The sequence below is a fragment of the Pocillopora damicornis genome, chromosome 8 (genome assembly GCF_964200805.1).
Source record: "Pocillopora damicornis chromosome 8, jaPocDami1.2, whole genome shotgun sequence".
Classification (NCBI taxonomy): Eukaryota; Metazoa; Cnidaria; class Anthozoa; order Scleractinia; family Pocilloporidae; genus Pocillopora; species Pocillopora damicornis.
This window is the reverse complement of record NC_142677.1, coordinates 24,275,930-24,296,882: the sequence shown is the minus strand read 5'-3', so window position 1 is coordinate 24,296,882 and position 20,953 is coordinate 24,275,930. Positions and strand designations below refer to the sequence as shown.

Sequence of the window (20,953 nt, the reverse complement as noted above, 5' to 3'; positions counted from 1 at the left end):
AATAACTTAGAATAGAATTATATGATTTAATGGCTGTTCCGTTAACATTTAGCTCTAACTGTTCATCATTTAGTCTACCTCCTTTCGATATCATTGATCCATATTTATCAAAGTTCCCTTTGAACCGTCACATGTTTCGACGCGCGAGCTGTGGGCAAATAATTAATTCGTGTGCGGGCAAGTCCGAATCGGCCCGGACGTGCGTGGGCAAGTTTGAATCGGGGAAAAATCACCATTCGTGGCCGGTTTTTGCCTGTCGGGTGTGTTGCTTTTGTGACGGACGGCTTCAAATGAAATAATTCCGGGTGCAAAAAAAAACAAAAACAAAATCAAAACAAGAAAACAAGAAAACAAGAAAGCAAGAAAACAGGACAGGACCGAACAGAACAGCAAAAGCCAGACAAATTCAAATTCACACACTTTTTATTATTTATCTGACAGCTAGAAATCTCTCTGGCGGCTTCCAAAAGTCCAACAACAATAGCGAAGAAAAGGGATCTTCTTAGAGTTCTCGTTCTGTTTTTTTTTTCTCCTCTTTGTCCTTTTGCTTTGTCCTTTTTTTTTTTTTGAGGTCAGGATCCCCGCTCCCCGCCCATGACTGCCTTGTGTATCTCGCGCACGCTGGTCAGCAGTCGCATGGCGTAGGGACTGCCTTTGGCAGCAGCCACCTTCACAGCGACTAGCGACTCTCTCGACTCCACCCACTGCTCACCGTCCAAGTCTGGGGCATAGTTAGAACCTCCGGTGTGCCTGTACCATAGAAGGAGGGCTTGGCCTTCCGGCAGGAAAGCTTGAACACGCCCCAGGAAAATCGAAGGCTTCTGTAGGGTGCTGTCCTCGGCCACGAGTCCCACAAAGTCGCCCACGTCGATCTCCGGCTCCGAGATCTCTGGCAGCTGGAGAGACCTGGTCATGGGCCCGGCCACAAGCTCCTCTTCTTCGGCCTTGCGCCTGGCCAGATCTAATGCCGGGGTCTTCTTCTGGTTTGCCGTGCGTCGGTCGTAAGTGTGCTGGGCCTGCTCTCGGGAGTGCCGGAGACAAGCAGCAAGGCTGTCTTTCATCTGATCGTCGCATCCGCTGCAGATAGACAGAGGGAGAACGACAAAAAGAAAAACGTATCAAACGGTTATCAGCGATGTGGCTATGCCGGCGTTTTAAAGCAACAGATTCCAAAATTCGCGGGGAACGAACGAAGGAAGGAAGGAAGGAAGGAAGGACGTGACTTGCAGTTCAATAGCCATGTCGACCTACCTCTGGGAATATGCCCAGGTTACGAAAGATGACCTTAGTCCGCATACCGCCACCTTGCTTCCGGTCAGGAGTTCGAACATTTTCTGTAAACGTGTTGTGAACGACGTGCTCGAGTACGGTGCACCCTTGGAATTCTGAAATGAAATAGGTCAGAGTCAAAATGATCTGCTGCTGCACAGCAGTGGGCCCAGTTGTTCAAAGGCCGATTAGCTCTAACCCAGGGTTAAATTTTAATCCAGCTTTCTTTATTTCTTTGTTCAAAAGTCTTTTGGGGAAAGTTTTCACTATTCTTTTTAGAACATGCAATGATCAAATTGCAAGCAAAAAGATTTGAACTGAATTTTCTCTTAAAGTTTTCAGACCTGAAATCAAATTTCACACTAACCCCGGGTTACTTTAACCCAGCTTTGAACAACCAGGGCCTGTGGTGACTGTGACCCACGGCCAGTGTTTTCAAAGAGTCCTCTTCGGCCCAAAAATCCCTAACCAGTTAGCTAGTTTCAAGCGAGTGCTACTTCACCCGGCGACGGCATGAGTTGGACAATTTTGCCTTGCCGAGCCCGGCAATTTTAGCCCGCGCTAGCTAGCTGGCTATAAGACGGGGAACCCTATACTTACCAGAAACAGGTAGTTGCTGCACAGCGTCGGATTAAGCACCTTTCTGAATTCTGATACAAACTGTATGAACAGCCTGCAGAGTTGGCTGTCTGCCTGCGGGGAGAGAGAGAGAGAGAGAGAGAGAGAGAGAGAGAGAGAGAGAGAGAGAGAGAGACTGTTATTAAAGTGTGCTCAGAACTCTTGTTAATTTCCGTACTCTGCTCGTGTCAGTCGTTCAGTCGTGACAAGAATTACCTGTATGGGAATAGTTTCAGGCCCGCTCTGCTTGCAGGTTTTGAACCTTCCGAGGTGTAGCACGATGCCGTCGCCATCTGTCTTGATCAAGGCCACGTTTCTGTCACGATAGTGCGCTTTCTGAAACGGTTCTTCCAGTTGGCTTTCCAAGACCAACTCCATCGTCCTGATTTCTAGGCCCCTGCTGGGCGGGAGGTGGGTGTACAGTGACAAAAGCAGCAGGTCGCGGGCCTCCTGAGCGCGTTGCTGTCTGCCCTTGGCCAATTCAAACCGGCACCGCTGGGCTTCCCTAGCTAGGAGGACTTGTTCCCTTAAGAGAAAGCGGGGACCAGTGTTCTTTAATATCTTTAGAAACGATTCATTCCTACAAATTGAAACTGTACTTCTTGCATTTATTTTCAAGCATTTCAACTCTGAATGCAGTCGTCTACTCAAAAGGGCAGGCAGGCAGGCAGGCAGGCAGGCAGGCAGGCAGGCAGGCAGGCAGGCAGGCAGGCAGGCAGGCAGGCAGGCAGGCAGGAACTGTAGACCTCGAGGACAAGCGTTCACAAAACACGATTCTGACTATTTTTAAATTTTTTACCTTTTCCCGATTGATCATCCAAGATGTTTAAAAGACAGACACGTTTTGTTTCCGTTTTGTTTCCGTTTTGTTTTGTTTCTGTTTTGTTTTACACTAACTAACTAGCACACTTACCAATCCAGCCACTTGCTTTGCGCTTTGAGATCTTCGACTGCGGTCGCCCTCTCCAGATCCCCCTGCTTCTGAAGTACAGTGGCCGTTCTTCTGAGCTGGGAGATAATGCGGATACCTTCGAATTGTGGCCCCAATCCCCGATAGCAATACTTCAGTGGGTACAGCAGACTGCTCGCGTGCACGCTTAGGGTCGCAGGACTCAAGTTCCTCTCCTCCTGATGTAGAGACGAGATGGCAACGTGTCGTAAATGTCTTTTAGCAGATCAAATGATAATCTACAATCATCTGTCGTTGTCGTTGCAACGTGCAACGTTCTAAAACAACCTCGATACCCACCTTCAGATAGTCTAGGTATCCTTCGATAAGATCCCCGCGATGGAAGTCTTGGACTGAAGGCGACTCTCCGGGCCGGATTCGCTGAACGTATCCAAGATAACCTACAATATACAATATACAATATACAATATTTATTTGCCATATACGACATTTACACATGGAAAAAAAAAAAAAAAATGAAGAAAATTGATGACAGAAAATAAATGGCGAGAAAACCTGAAAGAAACCACGAGGCTTATAACAAGTCAGGCTTTCTCACTTAAAATAACTAATCTTATATTAGAATTACAATATGGACTTATGGTAATTAACTTTGACCGCGCACACGTACACACACACACACACACGCACACGCATATTAAGTAAGTTAGTTAAGAATTACTGCCTTACAGAAGCTAATACTTAGAGAGAAGAAATTCCTTAAGCTTTCTTTTAAAAAAAGGGGAGGAGGGAGAACTGGTTATGTCAGAATTTAACGAATTATAAAAGTTTGGACCTTGAAAGTAAATTGAAAACTTCCTGGTGTTCGTTCTGCACAGTGGCAAACGGAAGGACTGAGCATTCCTAGTATTATAATTGTGGATTTGACTATTCAGTAAAAAAAAGTTATTGAATTTGGAAGGGAGTGTAGAGTTCTCGAATGAAAACATAAAAGTACCTAATTGAAACGAATGGATATCATGAAATTTTAAGAGTTTAAGTTCCTTTAAAATAGGGCCAGTATGGGCAATGTATGTAGAATTGCTTACTATTCTTAACGCACGTTTCTGTAAGGTTACAATTCTTTGAAGGTTTGACTTATAGGTACCAGCCCAAGCTGAATTGCAATAATACAAATATGGAAGGATCATAGAATTGTATAAAGTACGAAGGGAGTGAGTAGAGAGAAAAAACCTAGATTTATGAATAATACCTATAGATTTGGATAATTTATTTGCTGTTAAGGATATATGCGATTTCCAGGTCAAATTGTCATCTAATAAAACACCCAAAAACATGGTCTCAGAAACACGAAGAATAGGCTGCTCGTTTATGAAAACTTGAAATTCAAAGGATTGCTTCTTTTGCCAAGGCTTGAATACCATAAAATTAGTCTTGGCTAAATTCAAGGAGAGCCGCTTTGCTGCAAACCAGGTTGACAATTTGTTTAATTCTCTATTTAATGTGTTAATTAGGTAAACAGGGTCATTATGGGAGATAAATAAGTTTGTATCATCAGCAAACAAGATTGCATCAAGCAGGGAAGCATTGTTCAAATCATTAACATACAGGATAAAAAATAAGGGACCAAGAATAGAACCTTGAGGCACCCCACAGGGAATCCCCTGTGGGGCAGATCTAACGTTATTAACCTGAGGATAGATGGCCGAGAAACATGAAAAGAGGACCAGAAAATTGGAGCGCGTTCCATTCCTCTGTTTGCTTATCTGGTTTGCCTTTCTTTCTCTTCTTTTTTTTTTTTTGTTTTTTTTGTTTTTTTGTTTTTTTGTTTTTTTTTTGTGTGCTCCATCACCGAAAATGCCACGAGCGATGCAACTAGCAAATAATGTAAAATGCGGAGCCGCCATACTCACACAGGATGCGTTCCAAGGCTTTGTCGAACGTGCTCGCGGCGAGCATCTGTCCGTGCCTCTCCAGCGCATGAGGCCTTGTGAAAAAAGACTTGGTCTCCTGCATGAACCATTGCAGATCTGGTGGGAGATCTGTGAGGCGCAGCGCGTAGGCCGACCTCTTGGGAGGAAGGGGGGCTACGGGAACCTGCTGTGGGGTTTCCTCGGCACGATCATGCCCTGGCTTCTCCTCACGATCGGGTGTGCTCGTTGTGACGGGTGGCGGTATTTCCAGCCGTGCGGCGGGCATGGGTTGACCGTGATGAGATGTGGCCGCCTTCGGGAACCTTTGCAGATGTGGTGGGAAGTCTGTAAGAGGCGGCACGTGATGCGCCACCCTCTTCGGAGGCTGTGGTAAGGTTTCCTCCACACGATCGTCTCCGTGCTGCTGGTCGTCGTGGGCGTGGGGTATGCCGGTGGTGACGGGCGGCGCTAGTTGCGGCCTTGTTGCCGCGAGCACGTGTTGACCGTGGTGACGTGCGGTTTTCTCCCTGGACCTTTTCAGCTTCGGCGGGAGATCTGTGAGACGCGGCACGTGATAGGCCGCCCTCTTCGGAGAAAGGGCGGCTACGGGAGGCTGTCGTGGTGCTTCCTCTGCGCCACCACCTGGTTGAAGCTGCTCGTCACCGTCGTCGTCGGATACTACTGCGCTTATTGCAACGGGTGGCGGTTGTTGAGATGCGGTCTTCTTCCTGGACCTTTGCTTAGGGTTTGCGGGCGGGAGATCTGTTAGACGCGGCGCGTGGGATGCCCTCTTGGGAGAGAGGGCGGCCACGGGAGGCTCTTGTGGGGCTTCGTCTCCACCATCGTCTTCTCCGCGCTCCTCGTCGTCCGATACTAGGTTTATTGCAACGGGTGGCGGTGATTCTGGCCTTGCTGCGGGCGTGGGCTCGCCGGCGGGATCAGTTTCTTCCTGGTCGCTAGAGTCGAGAGAACAACTATCCATGGATTCGGCCGACGGGCTCGGATAGCGGGGGCTGTCGTCGCCGTCGACCGAGCAGTCAGCGTAGCTTTGATCTTCACCTCCCCCCTCGATATCGCTCATCGTGTCAGTATTCCACAACAGTCACACGCTTACCAAATTCCACTTTCAAAAGAAAAAAATTTAAAAAAAAAAAAAAAAATAAAAAAAAAAATAGATGAAATAAGATGAACACGAATTAAAACAGAACAAAAAGACTTTGCGATGTTGTCTAGGTACTACCATCACTGATGCTTACGGCCACCTAAAAATCGAATTCGTGAGATCTCGAGACGCGGTTAACGAGGTGTTTGGGTCGAGATTGAACATTAACCAAGCCAGACCAGACCAGAGTTGACCGTTGACGCGAATGTCTCGTCTTGCGAGTAAAGCAGGGTCAATCCAAAAAAGAAAGAAAAAAAAAAAAAAACAGCAAACAAAAAGACAAAAACTGGGTACGGTACAGACGATACAAACGGCGTTCAAGCACAAAAGTTTCGGTACAACAAAACGACAAGAATTTGCTGGCTGGGTGTTCACTCGCATCTGAGACAATTTTGGCCTTTAAATCTCGAATCCATTGAAAATTCCGACAAATGCCACAAGAAAGATCAGTTTGCATACTCTCGCCCAATGCTGATAAAACGGAGTTACAGAGCCGGTAACTCACCTATCGGTCCCGCCTGTGCCCTGGGCTTCGACAAAGGAAAATGCGAGCGTTAGGGACGCCAAACTCGCTTTTGGCATATGCGCGCGGTGACGCTGAAAGGTCCGATCCGAGACGATTTTGGCCTTTAAATCTCGAATCCATCGAAAATTCCGACAAATGCCACAAGAAAGATCAGTTTGCATACTTTCTCTCAATGATGAAAAACGCAGTTACAGAGCCGGTAACTCACCTGTCGGTCCCGCCTGTGCCCTGGGCTTCGATCAACGAAAATGCGACCGTTGGGGACGCCAAACTCGCTTTTGGCATATGGGCGCGGTGACGCTGAAAGGTCCGATTACAAAACCAAACAGACAAGTGTAAACAAACAGACAAGCATTGCAACTATGTTCGTATCTACGATCACTCTGAGTAACGACCAAATTAACCGACAATCGATTCAATAAAAACGAGCCATCTGCTCCATGTGGATTGTGCTACCTTATTAGGCGTAGACATTGACAGCAAATTGTCATTTAATGAACATGTTGAGAAAGTATGTAAAAAGTTGGCCTCTAGAATCGCAATATTGCGTAAGATCCGAGCGTGTCTACCCCTTAAACAGCGACTTCAGTTTTATAATAGCATTATTCGCCCCGTTATGTCTTACGCTAACGTTGTTTGGGCAAATTGCGATAAAGAGCGGCACGCGTTATTTGTCATGCCGATCGCATGACACCATCAGTTGCTTTGTTTAACAAGCTAGGTTGGATCCCGTTTTATGAGCAACCTAAGATTGATAAATGCACAATAATGTATAAGCGAATTAATGGGACTTTGCCGAATTATCTAAATGAACAGGAGGACGCTCTTTCGCTGTTTCGGCAACAAGACTGTGGAACAGTACACCAATTGAAATTAGGAAACTAAATTCTGTAGCATGTTTTAAAAAGAACATGTTTGCCAATATTTTTAAGGAACAACAACTTTTGCATCATTTCGTAATTTAATAATTTATTTTTTATCTTATAATTGAATCCTGTCATATTTTATATTTTAACTGTATATATATATATTTTAGCTTACAGTATTTTAGATTGTAAATAGTTGTGAGGGCCACAAGTTTATTAGCCTTTGGCTATTAAGTGCCACCCTCTTTAAATAAAGGCTTTATTATTATTATTATTATTATTATTATTATTATGTCTTTACCACTAAGTGACGCCGACACGAGTCGCGCCGCAGCGCACCTCTAGCACAAATAATAAAAATAATAATAATAATAATAATAATAATAATAATAATAATAATAATAGCGTATGTCTGTTTGTGGTTATAATAATCATCTTTATTGAGGAAACTTTCAGAAAAAAAGATATGGTTTTCAAAGAGGACCTCAAAACTAGATATATCTAGTAAAAACAACAACTACTCACTACCTTCGCCATCTCTTTTGTCTGTTTCCATTTCGACACCGAGGGGGTACTGGGGTTGAGCCCGCGCTCCAAAATTTAAAAAAAAATTATTGGAGCCAAAATCAAAAAGCTTCGGACAATGAAATACTCCTAGAGGAAATTCAAATCACAGAAAACGTGCCTGTCAAATTGGCGAAATGAAATAAAGGCCACAGGTCAAAACCCAGTAGAATGATGAACCCTCCACTCCCACAAGTGACCAAGACAGAACTTCTCCTTACAGTATGAATACAATATCAAGCAGGCAGGTGACGAGAATGGAGAAGAACATCGATCGTGGGATTAGTAGTTGAGCCAATACCAAATTCTTTGAACTCACATCGTAAGAGTTGTCTGGCAGATAGTAAGGACAATTACTAATCAGATCTTGGGAGTGAAAGGGTTTCATACATCGAGGTTGCACTGTCCGGTTTTAATGCCCGTATACTAGCACATGAGACATTTCTGCGATTTGATTGGCTTAGAGCAGTGGTGTTTCAGCTTAATTTAAGCCAAATACCTACATGTGAAAATTACAAACTAAACCCGGGTAGCGGTAGAGACGAATAACAGCATAATTTGTACCTGATGTTTGGCATGAATACCACTGGCGATATTTCAAAATTGCCTCAAATGCCACCGGCCTAACAGCTGGTGAGACTACGCATAACAATTTCGAAATATCACTGCAGGCATTTAGGTCAAATATCGCTAGAGATCATCCAATTACCTACACAAAGACAAAGGACAAAACCACACACTCCTTTGAATATAAATTTGGGCACCAGTCTTTATTTTCAACAACAATACCAATGAATGTGTCAAAACTTTTCTTGTCTACTCCATTCGGTTAGGCAGTATTGTTTAGAGGGGGAAAAAATCTCCAGTCATCACTGCCTGCACACATTCAACCTTGATGGTGGCACTTGATAGCTACATCACACCAGCACAGTTCCTGCCCTTGCATGTCAGCTGCTGCAACTGAAGAAAAGAGAGAATTTTGCTCATCTGTTGACACTGATAGAAACATGAAATTGCACAGCAAAAAGTATGAAAATTCCTTAAAGCCCCAGCTAGCTTCACACTGAACTCCTGCACTTTTTGAAGCAATAATAACCAATCCAAAGTGTCTGAATGAAATTCAGCTGCAAAGGAGGAATGAATTAATGTCAAGGGTTCCTGTCATTTTTTTAAAGCATGGCCTCACAAACTTTTCCCGTTGGCTCCACCAATAAAAAACATTTAGGGAAAGTCAAATAATCAATACCACAACTAGTACTTAAATACTAAGTTAGCAATTGACTGAGACACCATTAGCACCACCATAAAAAAATGTAAGAACCCTCAACTGGCTGAAACTTGCATCATTCAGTTGCATACTATTCTTCCCATATACTGACTAAGTATTCTTTGGCAGTACTTACTTGTATTTTCCAGCTGGAGGTAACTGCTATGTCTAGGCACAATTCTTTTCTGGCCCCTCTTGGCTGATTGGAGTTTGCCTGCTCCAGTTGACTGTTATTTTCTGTAAAACAGAATAATATACATAAGGACCCAGGCATGAAGTGAAGAAACCTTCCTTGGAAACCTTGGAAACAACACAATGTTTTTAATTGCTCAGATCAAAACCAAAAAAGTTTACTGTTTGTTAAAAACAATGTTATGCAATGTTAAATGTTACATAATGTTAAAAACATCAAGGCCAAAAGTAATTCTGAACACAAAATTTAATAAATTTGACAGCTGTGAAGTATATAGCATTGCTTATGAATGAGACAAGAACGTGCTTTTAAATTTCCATCATACCTGAATAATGTCTGCGTAAAAATTGAGCTCAAATGTAGTATTTTTAACTTACAAATCTACTCCTAGTAAGTGGCCCTGGCAAACTATCTTTACATGTCACTGCCAATAAAATAACCCTCCATCTTCATAAAGATCTAAGTAGGCTCTTAAGGCCTTCCTGTCATTTTTTCAAAGCATGGCCTCACAAACTTTTTCCGTTGGCTCCACCAATAAAAAACATTTAGGGAAAGTCAAATAATCAATACCACAACTAGTACTTAAATACTAAGTTAGCAATTGACTGAGACACCATTAGCACCACCATAAAAAAATGTAAGAACCCTCAACTGGCTGAAACTTGCATCATTCAGTTGCATACTATTCTTCCCATATACTGACTAAGTATTCTTTGGCAGTACTTACTTGTATTTTCCAGCTGGAGGTAACTGCTATGTCTAAGCACAATTCTTTTCTGGCCCCTCTTGGCTGATTGGAGTTTGCCTGCTCCAGTTGACTGTTATTTTCTGTAAAACAGAATAATATACATGAGGACCCAGGCATGAAGTGAAGAAACCTTCCTTGGAAACCTTGGAAACAACACAATGTTTTTAATGGCTCAGATCAAAACCAAAAAAGTTTACTGTTTGTTAAAAACAATGTTATGCAATGTTAAATGTTACATAATGTTAAAAACATCAAGGCCAAAAGTAATTCTGAACACAAAATTTAATAAATTTGACAGCTGTGAAGTATATAGCATTGCTTATGAATGAGACAAGAACGTGCTTTTAAATTTCCATCATACCTGAATAATGTCTGCGTAAAAATTGAGCTCAAATGTAGTATTTTTAACTTATAAATCTACTCCTAGTAAGTGGCCCTGGCAAACTATCTTTACATGTCACTGCCAATAAAATAACCCTCCATCTTCATAAAGATCTAAGTAGGCTCTTAAGGCCTTCCTGTCATTTTTTTAAAGCATGGCCTCACAAACTTTTTCCGTTGGCTCCACCAATAAAAAAGCATTTAGGGAAAGTCAAATAATCAATACCACAACTAGTACTTAAATACTAAGTTAGCAATTGACTGAGACACCATTAGCACCACCATAAAAAGATGTAAGAACCCTCAACTGGCTGAAACTTGCATCATTCAGTTGCATACTATTCTTCCCATATACTGACTAAGTATTCTTTGGCAGTACTTACTTGTATTTTCCAGCTGGAGGTAACTGCTATGTCTAAGCACAATTCTTTTCTGGCCCCTCTTGGCTGATTGGAGTTTGCCTGCTCCAGTCGACTGTTATTTTCTGTAAAACAGAATAATATACATAAGGACCCAGGCATGAAGTGCAGAAACCTTCCTTGGAAACCTTGGAAACAACACAATGTTTTTAATAGCTCAGATCAAAACCAAAAAATTTTACTGTTTGTTAAAAACAATGTCATGCAATGTTAAATGTTACATAATGTTAAAAATATCAAGGCCAAAAGTAATTCTGAACACAAAATTTAATAAATTTGACAGCTGTGAAGTATATAGCATTGCTTATAAATGAGACAAGAACGTGCTTTTAAATTTCCATCATACCTGAATAATGTCTGCGTAAAAATTGAGCTCAAATGTAGTATTTTTAACTTATAAATCTACTCCTAGTAAGTGGCCCTGGCAAACTATCTTTACATGTCACTGCCAATAAAATAACCCTCCATCTTCATAAAGATCTAAGTAGGCTCTTAAGGCCTTCCTGTCATTTTTTTAAAGCATGGCCTCACAAACTTTTTCCGTTGGCTCCACCAATAAAAAAGCATTTAGGGAAAGTCAAATAATCAATACCACAACTAGTACTTAAATACTAAGTTAGCAATTGACTGAGACACCATTAGCACCACCATAAAAAAATGTAAGAACCCTCAACTGGCTGAAACTTGCATCATTCAGTTGCATACTATTCTTCCCATATACTGACTAAGTATTCTTTGGCAGTACTTACTTGTATTTTCCAGCTGGAGGTAACTGCTATGTCTAAGCACAATTCTTTTCTGGCCCCTCTTGGCTGATTGGAGTTTGCCTGCTCCAGTTGACTGTTATTTTCTGTAAAACAGAATAATATACATAAGGACCCAGGCATGAAGTGAAGAAACCTTCCTTGGAAACCTTGGAAACAACACAATGTTTTTAATTGCTCAGATCAAAACCAAAAAATTTTACTGTTTGTTAAAAACAATGTCATGCAATGTTAAATGTTACATAATGTTAAAAATATCAAGGCCAAAAGTAATTCTGAACACAAAATTTAATAAATTTGACAGCTGTGAAGTATATAGCATTGCTTATGAATGAGACAAGAACGTGCTTTTAAATTTCCATCATACCTGAATAATGTCTGCGTAAAAATTGAGCTCAAATGTAGTATTTTTAACTTATAAATCTACTCCTAGTAAGTGGCCCTGGCAAACTATCTTTACATGTCACTGCCAATAAAATAACCCTCCATCTTCATAAAGATCTAAGTAGGCTCTTAAGGCCTTCCTGTCATTTTTTTAAAGCATGGCCTCACAAACTTTTTCCGTTGGCTCCACCAATAAAAAAGCATTTAGGGAAAGTCAAATAATCAATACCACAACTAGTACTTAAATACTAAGTTAGCAATTGACTGAGACACCATTAGCACCACCATAAAAAGATGTAAGAACCCTCAACTGGCTGAAACTTGCATCATTCAGTTGCATACTATTCTTCCCATATACTGACTAAGTATTCTTTGGCAGTACTTACTTGTATTTTCCAGCTGGAGGTAACTGCTATGTCTAAGCACAATTCTTTTCTGGCCCCTCTTGGCTGATTGGAGTTTGCCTGCTCCAGTCGACTGTTATTTTCTGTAAAACAGAATAATATACATAAGGACCCAGGCATGAAGTGCAGAAACCTTCCTTGGAAACCTTGGAAACAACACAATGTTTTTAATAGCTCAGATCAAAACCAAAAAAGTTTACTGTTTGTTAAAAACAATGTCATGCAATGTTAAATGTTACATAATGTTAAAAATATCAAGGCCAAAAGTAATTCTGAACACAAAATTTAATAAATTTGACAGCTGTGAAGTATATAGCATTGCTTATAAATGAGACAAGAACGTGCTTTTAAATTTCCATCATACCTGAATAATGTCTGCGTAAAAATTGAGCTCAAATGTAGTATTTTTAACTTATAAATCTACTCCTAGTAAGTGGCCCTGGCAAACTATCTTTACATGTCACTGCCAATAAAATAACCCTCCATCTTCATAAAGATCTAAGTAGGCTCTTAAGGCCTTCCTGTCATTTTTTTAAAGCATGGCCTCACAAACTTTTTCCGTTGGCTCCACCAATAAAAAAGCATTTAGGGAAAGTCAAATAATCAATACCACAACTAGTACTTAAATACTAAGTTAGCAATTGACTGAGACACCATTAGCACCACCATAAAAAAATGTAAGAACCCTCAACTGGCTGAAACTTGCATCATTCAGTTGCATACTATTCTTCCCATATACTGACTAAGTATTCTTTGGCAGTACTTACTTGTATTTTCCAGCTGGAGGTAACTGCTATGTCTAAGCACAATTCTTTTCTGGCCCCTCTTGGCTGATTGGAGTTTTCCTGCTCAAGTCGACTGTTATTTTCTGTAAAACAGAATAATATACATAAGGACCCAGGCATGAAGTGAAGAAACCTTCCTTGGAAACCTTGGAAAATAGACTATGTTTTTAACTGCCAACTTGGACGTGTACAAACAGGCAAAACAAACAAAGAGACAGACAAACAGACAAACACTCGCTCGTCGCTCGAGTCAGGAGGACGCTCGTCCCCTGCGGCTGAAAGCCCTGTATTTGCGAACAGAGAGAAAAATCTACGGACGGAAAAGGTTTTCGATTCTCTTGCGAGTTGCTTCGTTCTCAGAGTCGATCGACTGCTGGTTTTTTTGCACTCGCGCGTTCGTCCACGTGTGCGCCACGAATCGAGTCGAAATCGAAGCGGCTTCGCAGACGAGGTGCGAAATCTTCCAAACGAACGAACGAACGAACGAACGAATATTGCGCAAAGAGAAGAAGGTTGAAATCGACTCGCCCGCAGTCGAAAAGCCTTCGTTAAGTTGTGGGAGTGAACTCAATTCAGATAATATATGCAGCCACTAGAGAGTCTCGAAATAAGTGCTCTCCTCGCCCAACGAATCATTCTTTGCACAGGGTTACCTTGAACACAGCAACATCGCAACTTCGAAACCTCGGGGATGGAAGGTGTGTGATGCCATATTCCCACTGCCTCCGATTTCGTGGAGGCGAAACGAAAAGACATGTCTCTCTAGGTCGCAGGGCCAGCTAGTCGAGTCACCTAATGCGCGTGCGCGCGCGCCTTGGGGAGGGGGGGAGGGGGGAGGGGGGGACATTTGGCGCTAGGCCGATATGGCCGGCCAACTAGCCAATCAAATAATAATAAATAATAATGATAAACTATATTTACGCGTTTCCTATTACTACCAATAAGCATGCATTTGGTTTTGTCCAAATTTAAAGTCTTTTTTTTTTTTTTTTCGTGTGTGTGTGTGTGTTCCTTTTAACGATAAAAATGCTTTCGGGAAATAAAAACGTATAGTAGTGATCAGCTCTACGCGCAATATATTTGAAGAACTTTCCGTCCATCGGACGCAAAATTCATTCTCTTTGGAAGTCGACGGGGTGAAATTTTCATTGAATTAATTCCTTGCCGTCCCACGTTGACCAAAGTACAAGGGGAGAGACGCGCTAGTTCCCACGCATTGCTTTCAGTTCGAGTCACGTCGTGTGTAAGAAGTCACGTACCTGGGAAGGCAGGAAGTGGCCAGGGCTATCAATCATTTATTGTGTACGCGCAGAACCTGCGCGAACACAATAGAGACCTTCACTTCCGGTGCCATTTTTGGAAACTTGCAGCCATGTTGTGATGTAGGCACGAAACGCGAGGAATGGCGAGCGCGTCGTTTGTTGAAGTGAATAAGTCACGACACCTGACCTAATACATCGTCGATTTTCAATCTCTCATCAAATAATCGTCCTCGAGTGTTCGTAGCTTCTCTCTTTTCTGTTTTAGCTTGCTGGAATTCGCTCGAGGGTCCTAAACTTTGATCCTAAATATCTGCGTGACCTCGTCGAAAATAACACTCACGAACCCTAAGCACGCCCTCCTCTTGCTGGTCCTGTCTTTAAACACGTCCCAGATGAGATTCTCAGCTCATTCCCCATATGAACTCACACAGTTAAGGTCGTTCAACATGCCGCCCAGAAGGAAACGTTCCAAAAGAGCAAGGGGTTGGGAGTTTATAGAAACACAAGCTGCGGAAAGTCGCAGGTCGGTAACGCGCTAAAATACACATGGTGCTCTGTTCTGTTTACTTTTTTGTTGGTTTTTGTTTTTGTTTTTTTTGTTATTGTTCCCCGAGGTGAACCGCACCCAGTGAAATGACCAGTAGGCAATCATTGCATTCATTGTATTCATTTGGAAGCTGTTTTATTTGCGGTCGTCTCTGCCTCTTCTTTCTTAGTTCTTGTCTTTGTTGTTTTGTACTGTGCGTTTGTACTATACATTGTCGGCATGGTACTATACACGCTTGATTTTTACTTGGTGTACTTAGCGACGACTCTCTTTCGCATTGCAGTTCCCGTCTTGATCCCGTTCCCGTTCCCGTTCCCGTTCAAGACGAGGAAGATCCAAGCGAGGAAAGGTATGATATTAAATTTGACTTAGTGGGCACATGTTAGATTCTATCTACTCCCCCAGAGTCACTTATTGGGACAGAGAATGTCTGTTGGTCTATTCCTTTATTTCTGGCAAAGGTTTCCAAAATTCAGAAGAAAACACGATCAACCATGCCCTTTTATATGCTCGAATCATGGAAGGCGTGCCCCTTTCCCTGGGAGTTGACCAGGATAATAGTACATAAGTGTTTTCTCCCCAGTTACTGGTATTTTTTAATCTTGCCACAATATTTCTTGAACACCGAAACCAAATTATGCCCCATTCACACCAAAGCTTAAACATGTTTAAAAGTTGTTTTGTTAAACACAGTTTAATTTTTTTTTTCTTCATAGAAACTATTTAACCGAATATTTTTGACTTGAATGTAGCACATTGGAAATACAAGTTAGCTAGTACTTGAATCCAATGGAAAATCAAGTTTTTCAGTTCTCTGTTTATAATTTTCATTCAATGAAAACCAGTTTAACAAAACATGTTTTGCTGGTGTGAATGGGGTATTAGTTGGCTGCAGATTTTGAAGGGCATCTACTGCTCTGGTTGAAGATCATCATCAGAATTATTGTTATTCTTCTTAATGCTATTATCATTATTACTACTACTTTGATTATTACTATTATTATTATTATTACTATTATTATTGTAGCCTTGTTAATATAATTATAATCCATGCCCCAGTAGTTCTCAAAAAGGCATGTGCTCAATATTGTCGAATTAAATTTCAACTCGGCCAAAGATAGTTTCGGTGGTGTTACATCAGATTAGCCATCAGGCTACTGCAAAATTCCAACCAAATTGCTCAAACTTACCCAGGAAACAGATTGCACTTGACATGTGCCTTGGGTTTGTCCACTCTATCTGATGAATGGAGCACATAAAAGTGAGAACTGCTGTGCAAGGAACAGGGCAAAATAAAATACTCTACAACTTTTGTAGTACTCGACTGGAGAACTTGAGATTGTATACCAAAGAGTACAAATTGGTTAGAATGGTCGATCGATCGTGACGTCCCTGTTTACATTTTTGCCCATTAGCATGCCGGTGAACCCGTAGGAGATGTAGCTGTGTATACCAGTCATGTTCAAAAATGAAAAGAGCTGGTTGAATTATGCAGTTTGTTTAGGTTTCGACTCCTTGCAATCAGTCACAAAGAAATTGGCCACAAGTAAAAAAAAAAACTGCAAAATCACTTGCAGGCAAAACATCAACGAGCTCATGCATTCCCTGTAAATTTTGGGGTTTTGAAAAGAGAATTCCTGGGAAACTGTTTGTTATCTATCGATGGGGCTCAGATTGTCAGAGATAACTGAAATGGTTCATATGCTCTTTCCATATTCAAAAATTTCATCTTATTTCTTCGTGAGATGATGATGATGACGAGGCAAAAAATGTAAACAAGGATTCACCCACGTTCACAAAAGGAAACAGAAGTAGCTCTTGAGCAAGGCAATTCATGTTTTTTCAATTTTTTTCATGCTTTGTTTTTCCCTTTTTTTCCTAGCCCTTCAAGCTCGTTCATTGATGATGAAACACAACCCCGGGACTCACCAATGCTGCATGTGGCCTTAGACAACCAGCCATCCACAAGCAGGAATGTGGCACCGGTCCTTGTTGCACCATATTTCCCGTCTGGCCTGGCGGTATCGTTGGAAGATAGAATGCGGTTCAACTTCAATCTGTTCCTGTATGACAGCTTGCGTTTGCCCGCAGGGCTTTTTGCTGAGGACCAAGCTGGAGAAGTGGTATTTGAAGACCTGCAGACATGTAGAGATTATTGTTCACGCTATGTACAGAGTAGAGAGGAATGGTGCAGCACACAGCGGCAGGAGTCAGACCACTCACAAGAAAGAAGAAATGAACTGTCCAAGGAGGATATGTTTCTAACCACGGGAGAGGCCTTGGATGGGAGTCTGAGATGTGGCAACGAGGCATTCGACCGCAACTTGAATTTGGTACGCCTTGACCTCTTTGGGAACGTCATGATCTTGAATGCCCCCCACTGGAGCGATGTCTCTGCCCAGTTTACACATGGTTTCCCTCGTCGTCTCATCACGGACACACACAGAGGAATCTTGCCCGGCAATATCACGGTGGCAGCACGCATTTCGAACCAGGGAATTCGAAGCGTGTCTCCAGGTAACTTGAAAACATTTCTTAACAATTTTTTTTTCTTTAAAAAAAAAAAAACCAACAAACAAACAAAAACAGTAGTAGTAGTATTCCATTGTGAGGTAAAAATGATAACTCTGCTAGCACCAAAGAAAATTCAAGCTTGGGACAGTTTTGGAAGACTCACTTATTACATCTTGTGTTCTCAATGCAGTTCCTCTGATTACCTTTGGTACAAAGTGATTTGTTCTTGTGAAGGGCTAGTGCTCAGGACATGCAATTGACATCGACTCTCTTGCAGGTGACGTGGCTGCTTTCATGTCAAAAGAAATGATACGAGGTCTGGGACTCACCGTGACAGAACTGATGCTCGCGCGAATGACAGCAATCAGATATGCGGGCAAGAAAGACAAGCCTGCACGTCTGGTGGAAATGATGCTTCGATTTGGAGTGGACTTCCTGACCATGACGCCCCTGGAAGCCGAACAGACAAAGGGGCTCAGACTGGCCAGCTCTTCCCACTGGGATCTGGTGATAGCCTCTGCTCCAGACCATGGGGAGGACAGCAGTTCGGATGAGTCAGAACTCTCCGTCGGGTGGGACGCTGAAGAGGAGCTAGACCCACTTCCCGCCCGAGGAACCCCAGAGCACACTGAAACCGTGACAAGGCACATAGAAAATCTGCTGCAGTGTTACGTGTCTGTGCAGACAACGACTCAGGTAGGGTCTCTCCTGTGATTAAGAGCGAGTCAGTCAGTCAGTAGACGAGCTTAGAACCCATTACTCCAGATGACCATAACACACGCATTTAAAGATCCTCTTCATCATGCAGGGCCTTGTTTTAGATGACCAACTAGATATATCTCACCCTTTTATAACAGGCTCTGCGAGTCACAGCTGCAGAAGCGACACCCACACGAAGACCCAGCGGCAGCTCCGGCTTGGTCAGACGAAGAAAGCAGGCGACGCCCAGACGTGCCAGCACCCGAGCATCCCAGGTGTCTACAGAAGGGCCAGTAGCTGAGCAAAGACCGAGGGACCAAGAAGTGCAGCAGGAAGTACCACCAGATCCCCGGCAGCGTCTGCTAGCACTGCCGGGAATCATAGCCACACGCATACCCAACAGAGAGTCTTTGGACAGACTGCAAAAGTTCCTGCAAGGAAACCAACCTTGCAACCCACCACAGGTGAACTGAAATTTAAAAAATAAATAACTGCACATTGACTGACAAAATGATTTGATAGGTGCTAACTTCAAAAATATTAGATTGGCATTTGCTGAATAGTTGGGGCCAGGAGACAGAGGAAATTGAGACTCAATCTTTGTCAAAAACTTTTAACCTACATTTAATTTTGACCTTTTAGAGGGGCAGGGGGAAATTGAGAATGAACCAATTGTAAGTTAAAAAATTTTCACCCCATTTTAAATTTTTTAATTTTCACTACTTGCACGAAGCATGCTTTATTATTATTATTATTAATTTTATTATCATTATTATTATTATTATTATTATTATTATTAGTGGAGGTACCTACCTCACCTGTTGCTTTTTTTTTCTCTCCCTAGGCAGAACAGCAGGCCAGATCTTCAGACACGCAAGCCTTACAGCAGGCTAGACAATCTGCAGCTCTCAGGGTCTACACAGAGGAACGTACCAGAATAGCGAGGCAGAGAGTCCGCGACGTCTGGACAGCCACTGGGGCCGACTGCACTTGCCTGGGAGAGCCGGTCGTGAGAGACTCCCAGGATGAAGAGGATCAGAGCTGCCCGTACTGCCTGTGCCAGGAAGGGGGGGGAGATATGGCCGACGTGAGAACCAAATGTCAGAATCCAACCTGCTCCATTTGCATGCTCGTAAACAAGCTGGACCAACCCACAATCACTGCGCTGGGCTTGAAAAGAAACGGACGGCTGGCTGCCATGTTGGAATTTGCACCCCTGATCGCACAATGTTTGAACGGCGGACAGATCCCTGAAGATAGGAGGATCCTGCTTTGCAAGGCCCTGGAGGACATCCTGAGTTGTAGTGCCACCAGATTGCGATATATAGCCAACGCTGGAATGCTGGTCATGCTCCGTCCACGTCTCCAACACCTTCTCTTACAAAGAGGCTGGGGAGACGTATGGTGCAACTTGTCTAAAATAGCCAGCGCCATTGGCCATCACAGCGACCACCATAGCCAGATCGCAGCACTCATGTATATACGTCGAAGGTGCATACCAGACAGTAACAACAGGTGGCTGTGGTTTCTCCAGCCAGAAGATCCCACTGAAGAAGAAGAGATCGACAGGACTGTCTTCCAATAGGAGGTACCTAACTGTAAAACAAATTTTCAGTCAGACTGTAAGCTTTTCACTTGGATGTTCATTTTGGAGTTCGAGATGATCAATGTCAACGTCTCTCACAGACTGTGGATAGATATTCAAGCTATGAGGACATTAGTTTTTTCTGTGACAATGGTTTTACTCAATTTTGAAATTCAACCAGGTTGCATGTTCATTTTAGAGTTCAACACAGGCCAGTGTGTTCTGAAGAAATGAATGTTTTTTTTGCGACAATCGTGAGAGGTGGTTTCAGTCAATTTTATAACAAGATGATCAATGTCAAAGTCTGTCGCAAACTGTGGATAAATATTCAAGCTAGGGCAGTGGTGTTTTTCTGAGGAAATTGGTCTTTTCTGTGACAGTGGTGAGATGGTTTTACTCGATTTTGAAATTCAACCAGCATGTTCATTTCAGAGTTCAACACAGGCCAGTGTGTTCCGTAAATGTTGTGTTTGCAAGATTTTTTTTTTTTTAAGTTCCTCACAAGCTGTTGATGATAATATTCAAGCTAAGGCGGTCGTGTTTTTGTGAGCAAACTAATTTTTTTCTGTGACAAAGGTGACAGATAGTTTAGCTCGATTTTGAAATTTGACCAGCCTGTTCATTTTGGAATTCAACACATTTAAAATAAAATTGAGTTGATGGTTGAGAAAATGTGTACTCGTTCTCTGCTATAATAAGTTATTTTTAATAACCGCCACAAAAGGGAAGCAGGTCGCTGTGCCCACAAAGATGAGAACATTCAAAAGTGTCTCCTTTAACTCTAGTCATCACGATCGCTATAAATGGAGCTTTCCTTACCAAGCTGTCAACCAATTGCGATAAAATGGTCTTTTGTTTTCACCTTCATTTCACTAAAGAGGTTTGCAGTTCAGAGAAAGGAATTGAACAACAATTAGACTGCCGACAAAACTCTGAACAGACAAATTCAACCTCTTTTTCCAATTGTCAGTCCGAGATCTCTCTTTGGGGCACTTTGCCAAATTTCGCCCTCCATATTGAAATGAAAATAGATCCTCGTTAAGAAAAGCAGTGCATTATAGTCTAAGTTCAAGGTTTTACCCCCAGACAGGCGGTAAGGGTTGTTATTTAAGCAAATTCCTTCCAACTATTAATGGTTCCAGAAAGAAATTCACCCTTGCTTAGGAATTTTTT

The 20,953-nt window shown here is 42.3% G+C and overlaps 2 protein-coding genes and 1 long non-coding RNA gene across 3 annotated transcripts in view; 1 reads left to right on the top strand and 2 right to left on the bottom strand.

Moving 5' to 3' along the window:
* LOC149041900 (uncharacterized) overlaps window positions 1–10,166 on the bottom strand; it is a 12,200-nt gene extending 2,034 nt beyond the window's left edge. Inside the window, exons 1-2 of the long non-coding RNA XR_016179200.1 lie at window positions 10,016–10,166; window positions 9,232–9,332 (exon numbers count right to left, since the gene is read on the bottom strand). This is a non-coding gene — a long non-coding RNA (uncharacterized LOC149041900). The remainder of the gene's footprint in view (window positions 1–9,231; window positions 9,333–10,015) is intronic.
* On the bottom strand, window positions 406–5,937 carry LOC149041901 (uncharacterized). The gene is made up of 7 exons (XM_089180590.1): window positions 4,711–5,937; window positions 3,137–3,237; window positions 2,801–3,015; window positions 2,104–2,413; window positions 1,870–1,962; window positions 1,252–1,385; window positions 406–1,077 (listed from the first exon to the last, which is right to left on the bottom strand). The coding sequence occupies exons 1-7, from the start codon at window positions 5,789–5,791 to the stop codon at window positions 573–575; spliced, it is 2,439 nt and encodes an 812-aa protein (XP_089036716.1). The 5' UTR covers window positions 5,792–5,937; the 3' UTR covers window positions 406–572.
* Window positions 10,167–14,526: 4,360 nt separating the features above from the next.
* Window positions 14,527–20,452, top strand: LOC149041899 (uncharacterized). Its single transcript, XM_089180592.1, has 6 exons — window positions 14,527–14,958; window positions 15,266–15,331; window positions 16,865–17,499; window positions 17,774–18,192; window positions 18,354–18,659; window positions 19,040–20,452. Exons 1-6 carry the CDS (start codon window positions 14,828–14,830, stop codon window positions 19,778–19,780), a joined length of 2,298 nt encoding a protein of 765 aa, XP_089036718.1. The 5' UTR covers window positions 14,527–14,827; the 3' UTR covers window positions 19,781–20,452.
* Window positions 20,453–20,953: the final 501 nt, after the last annotated feature.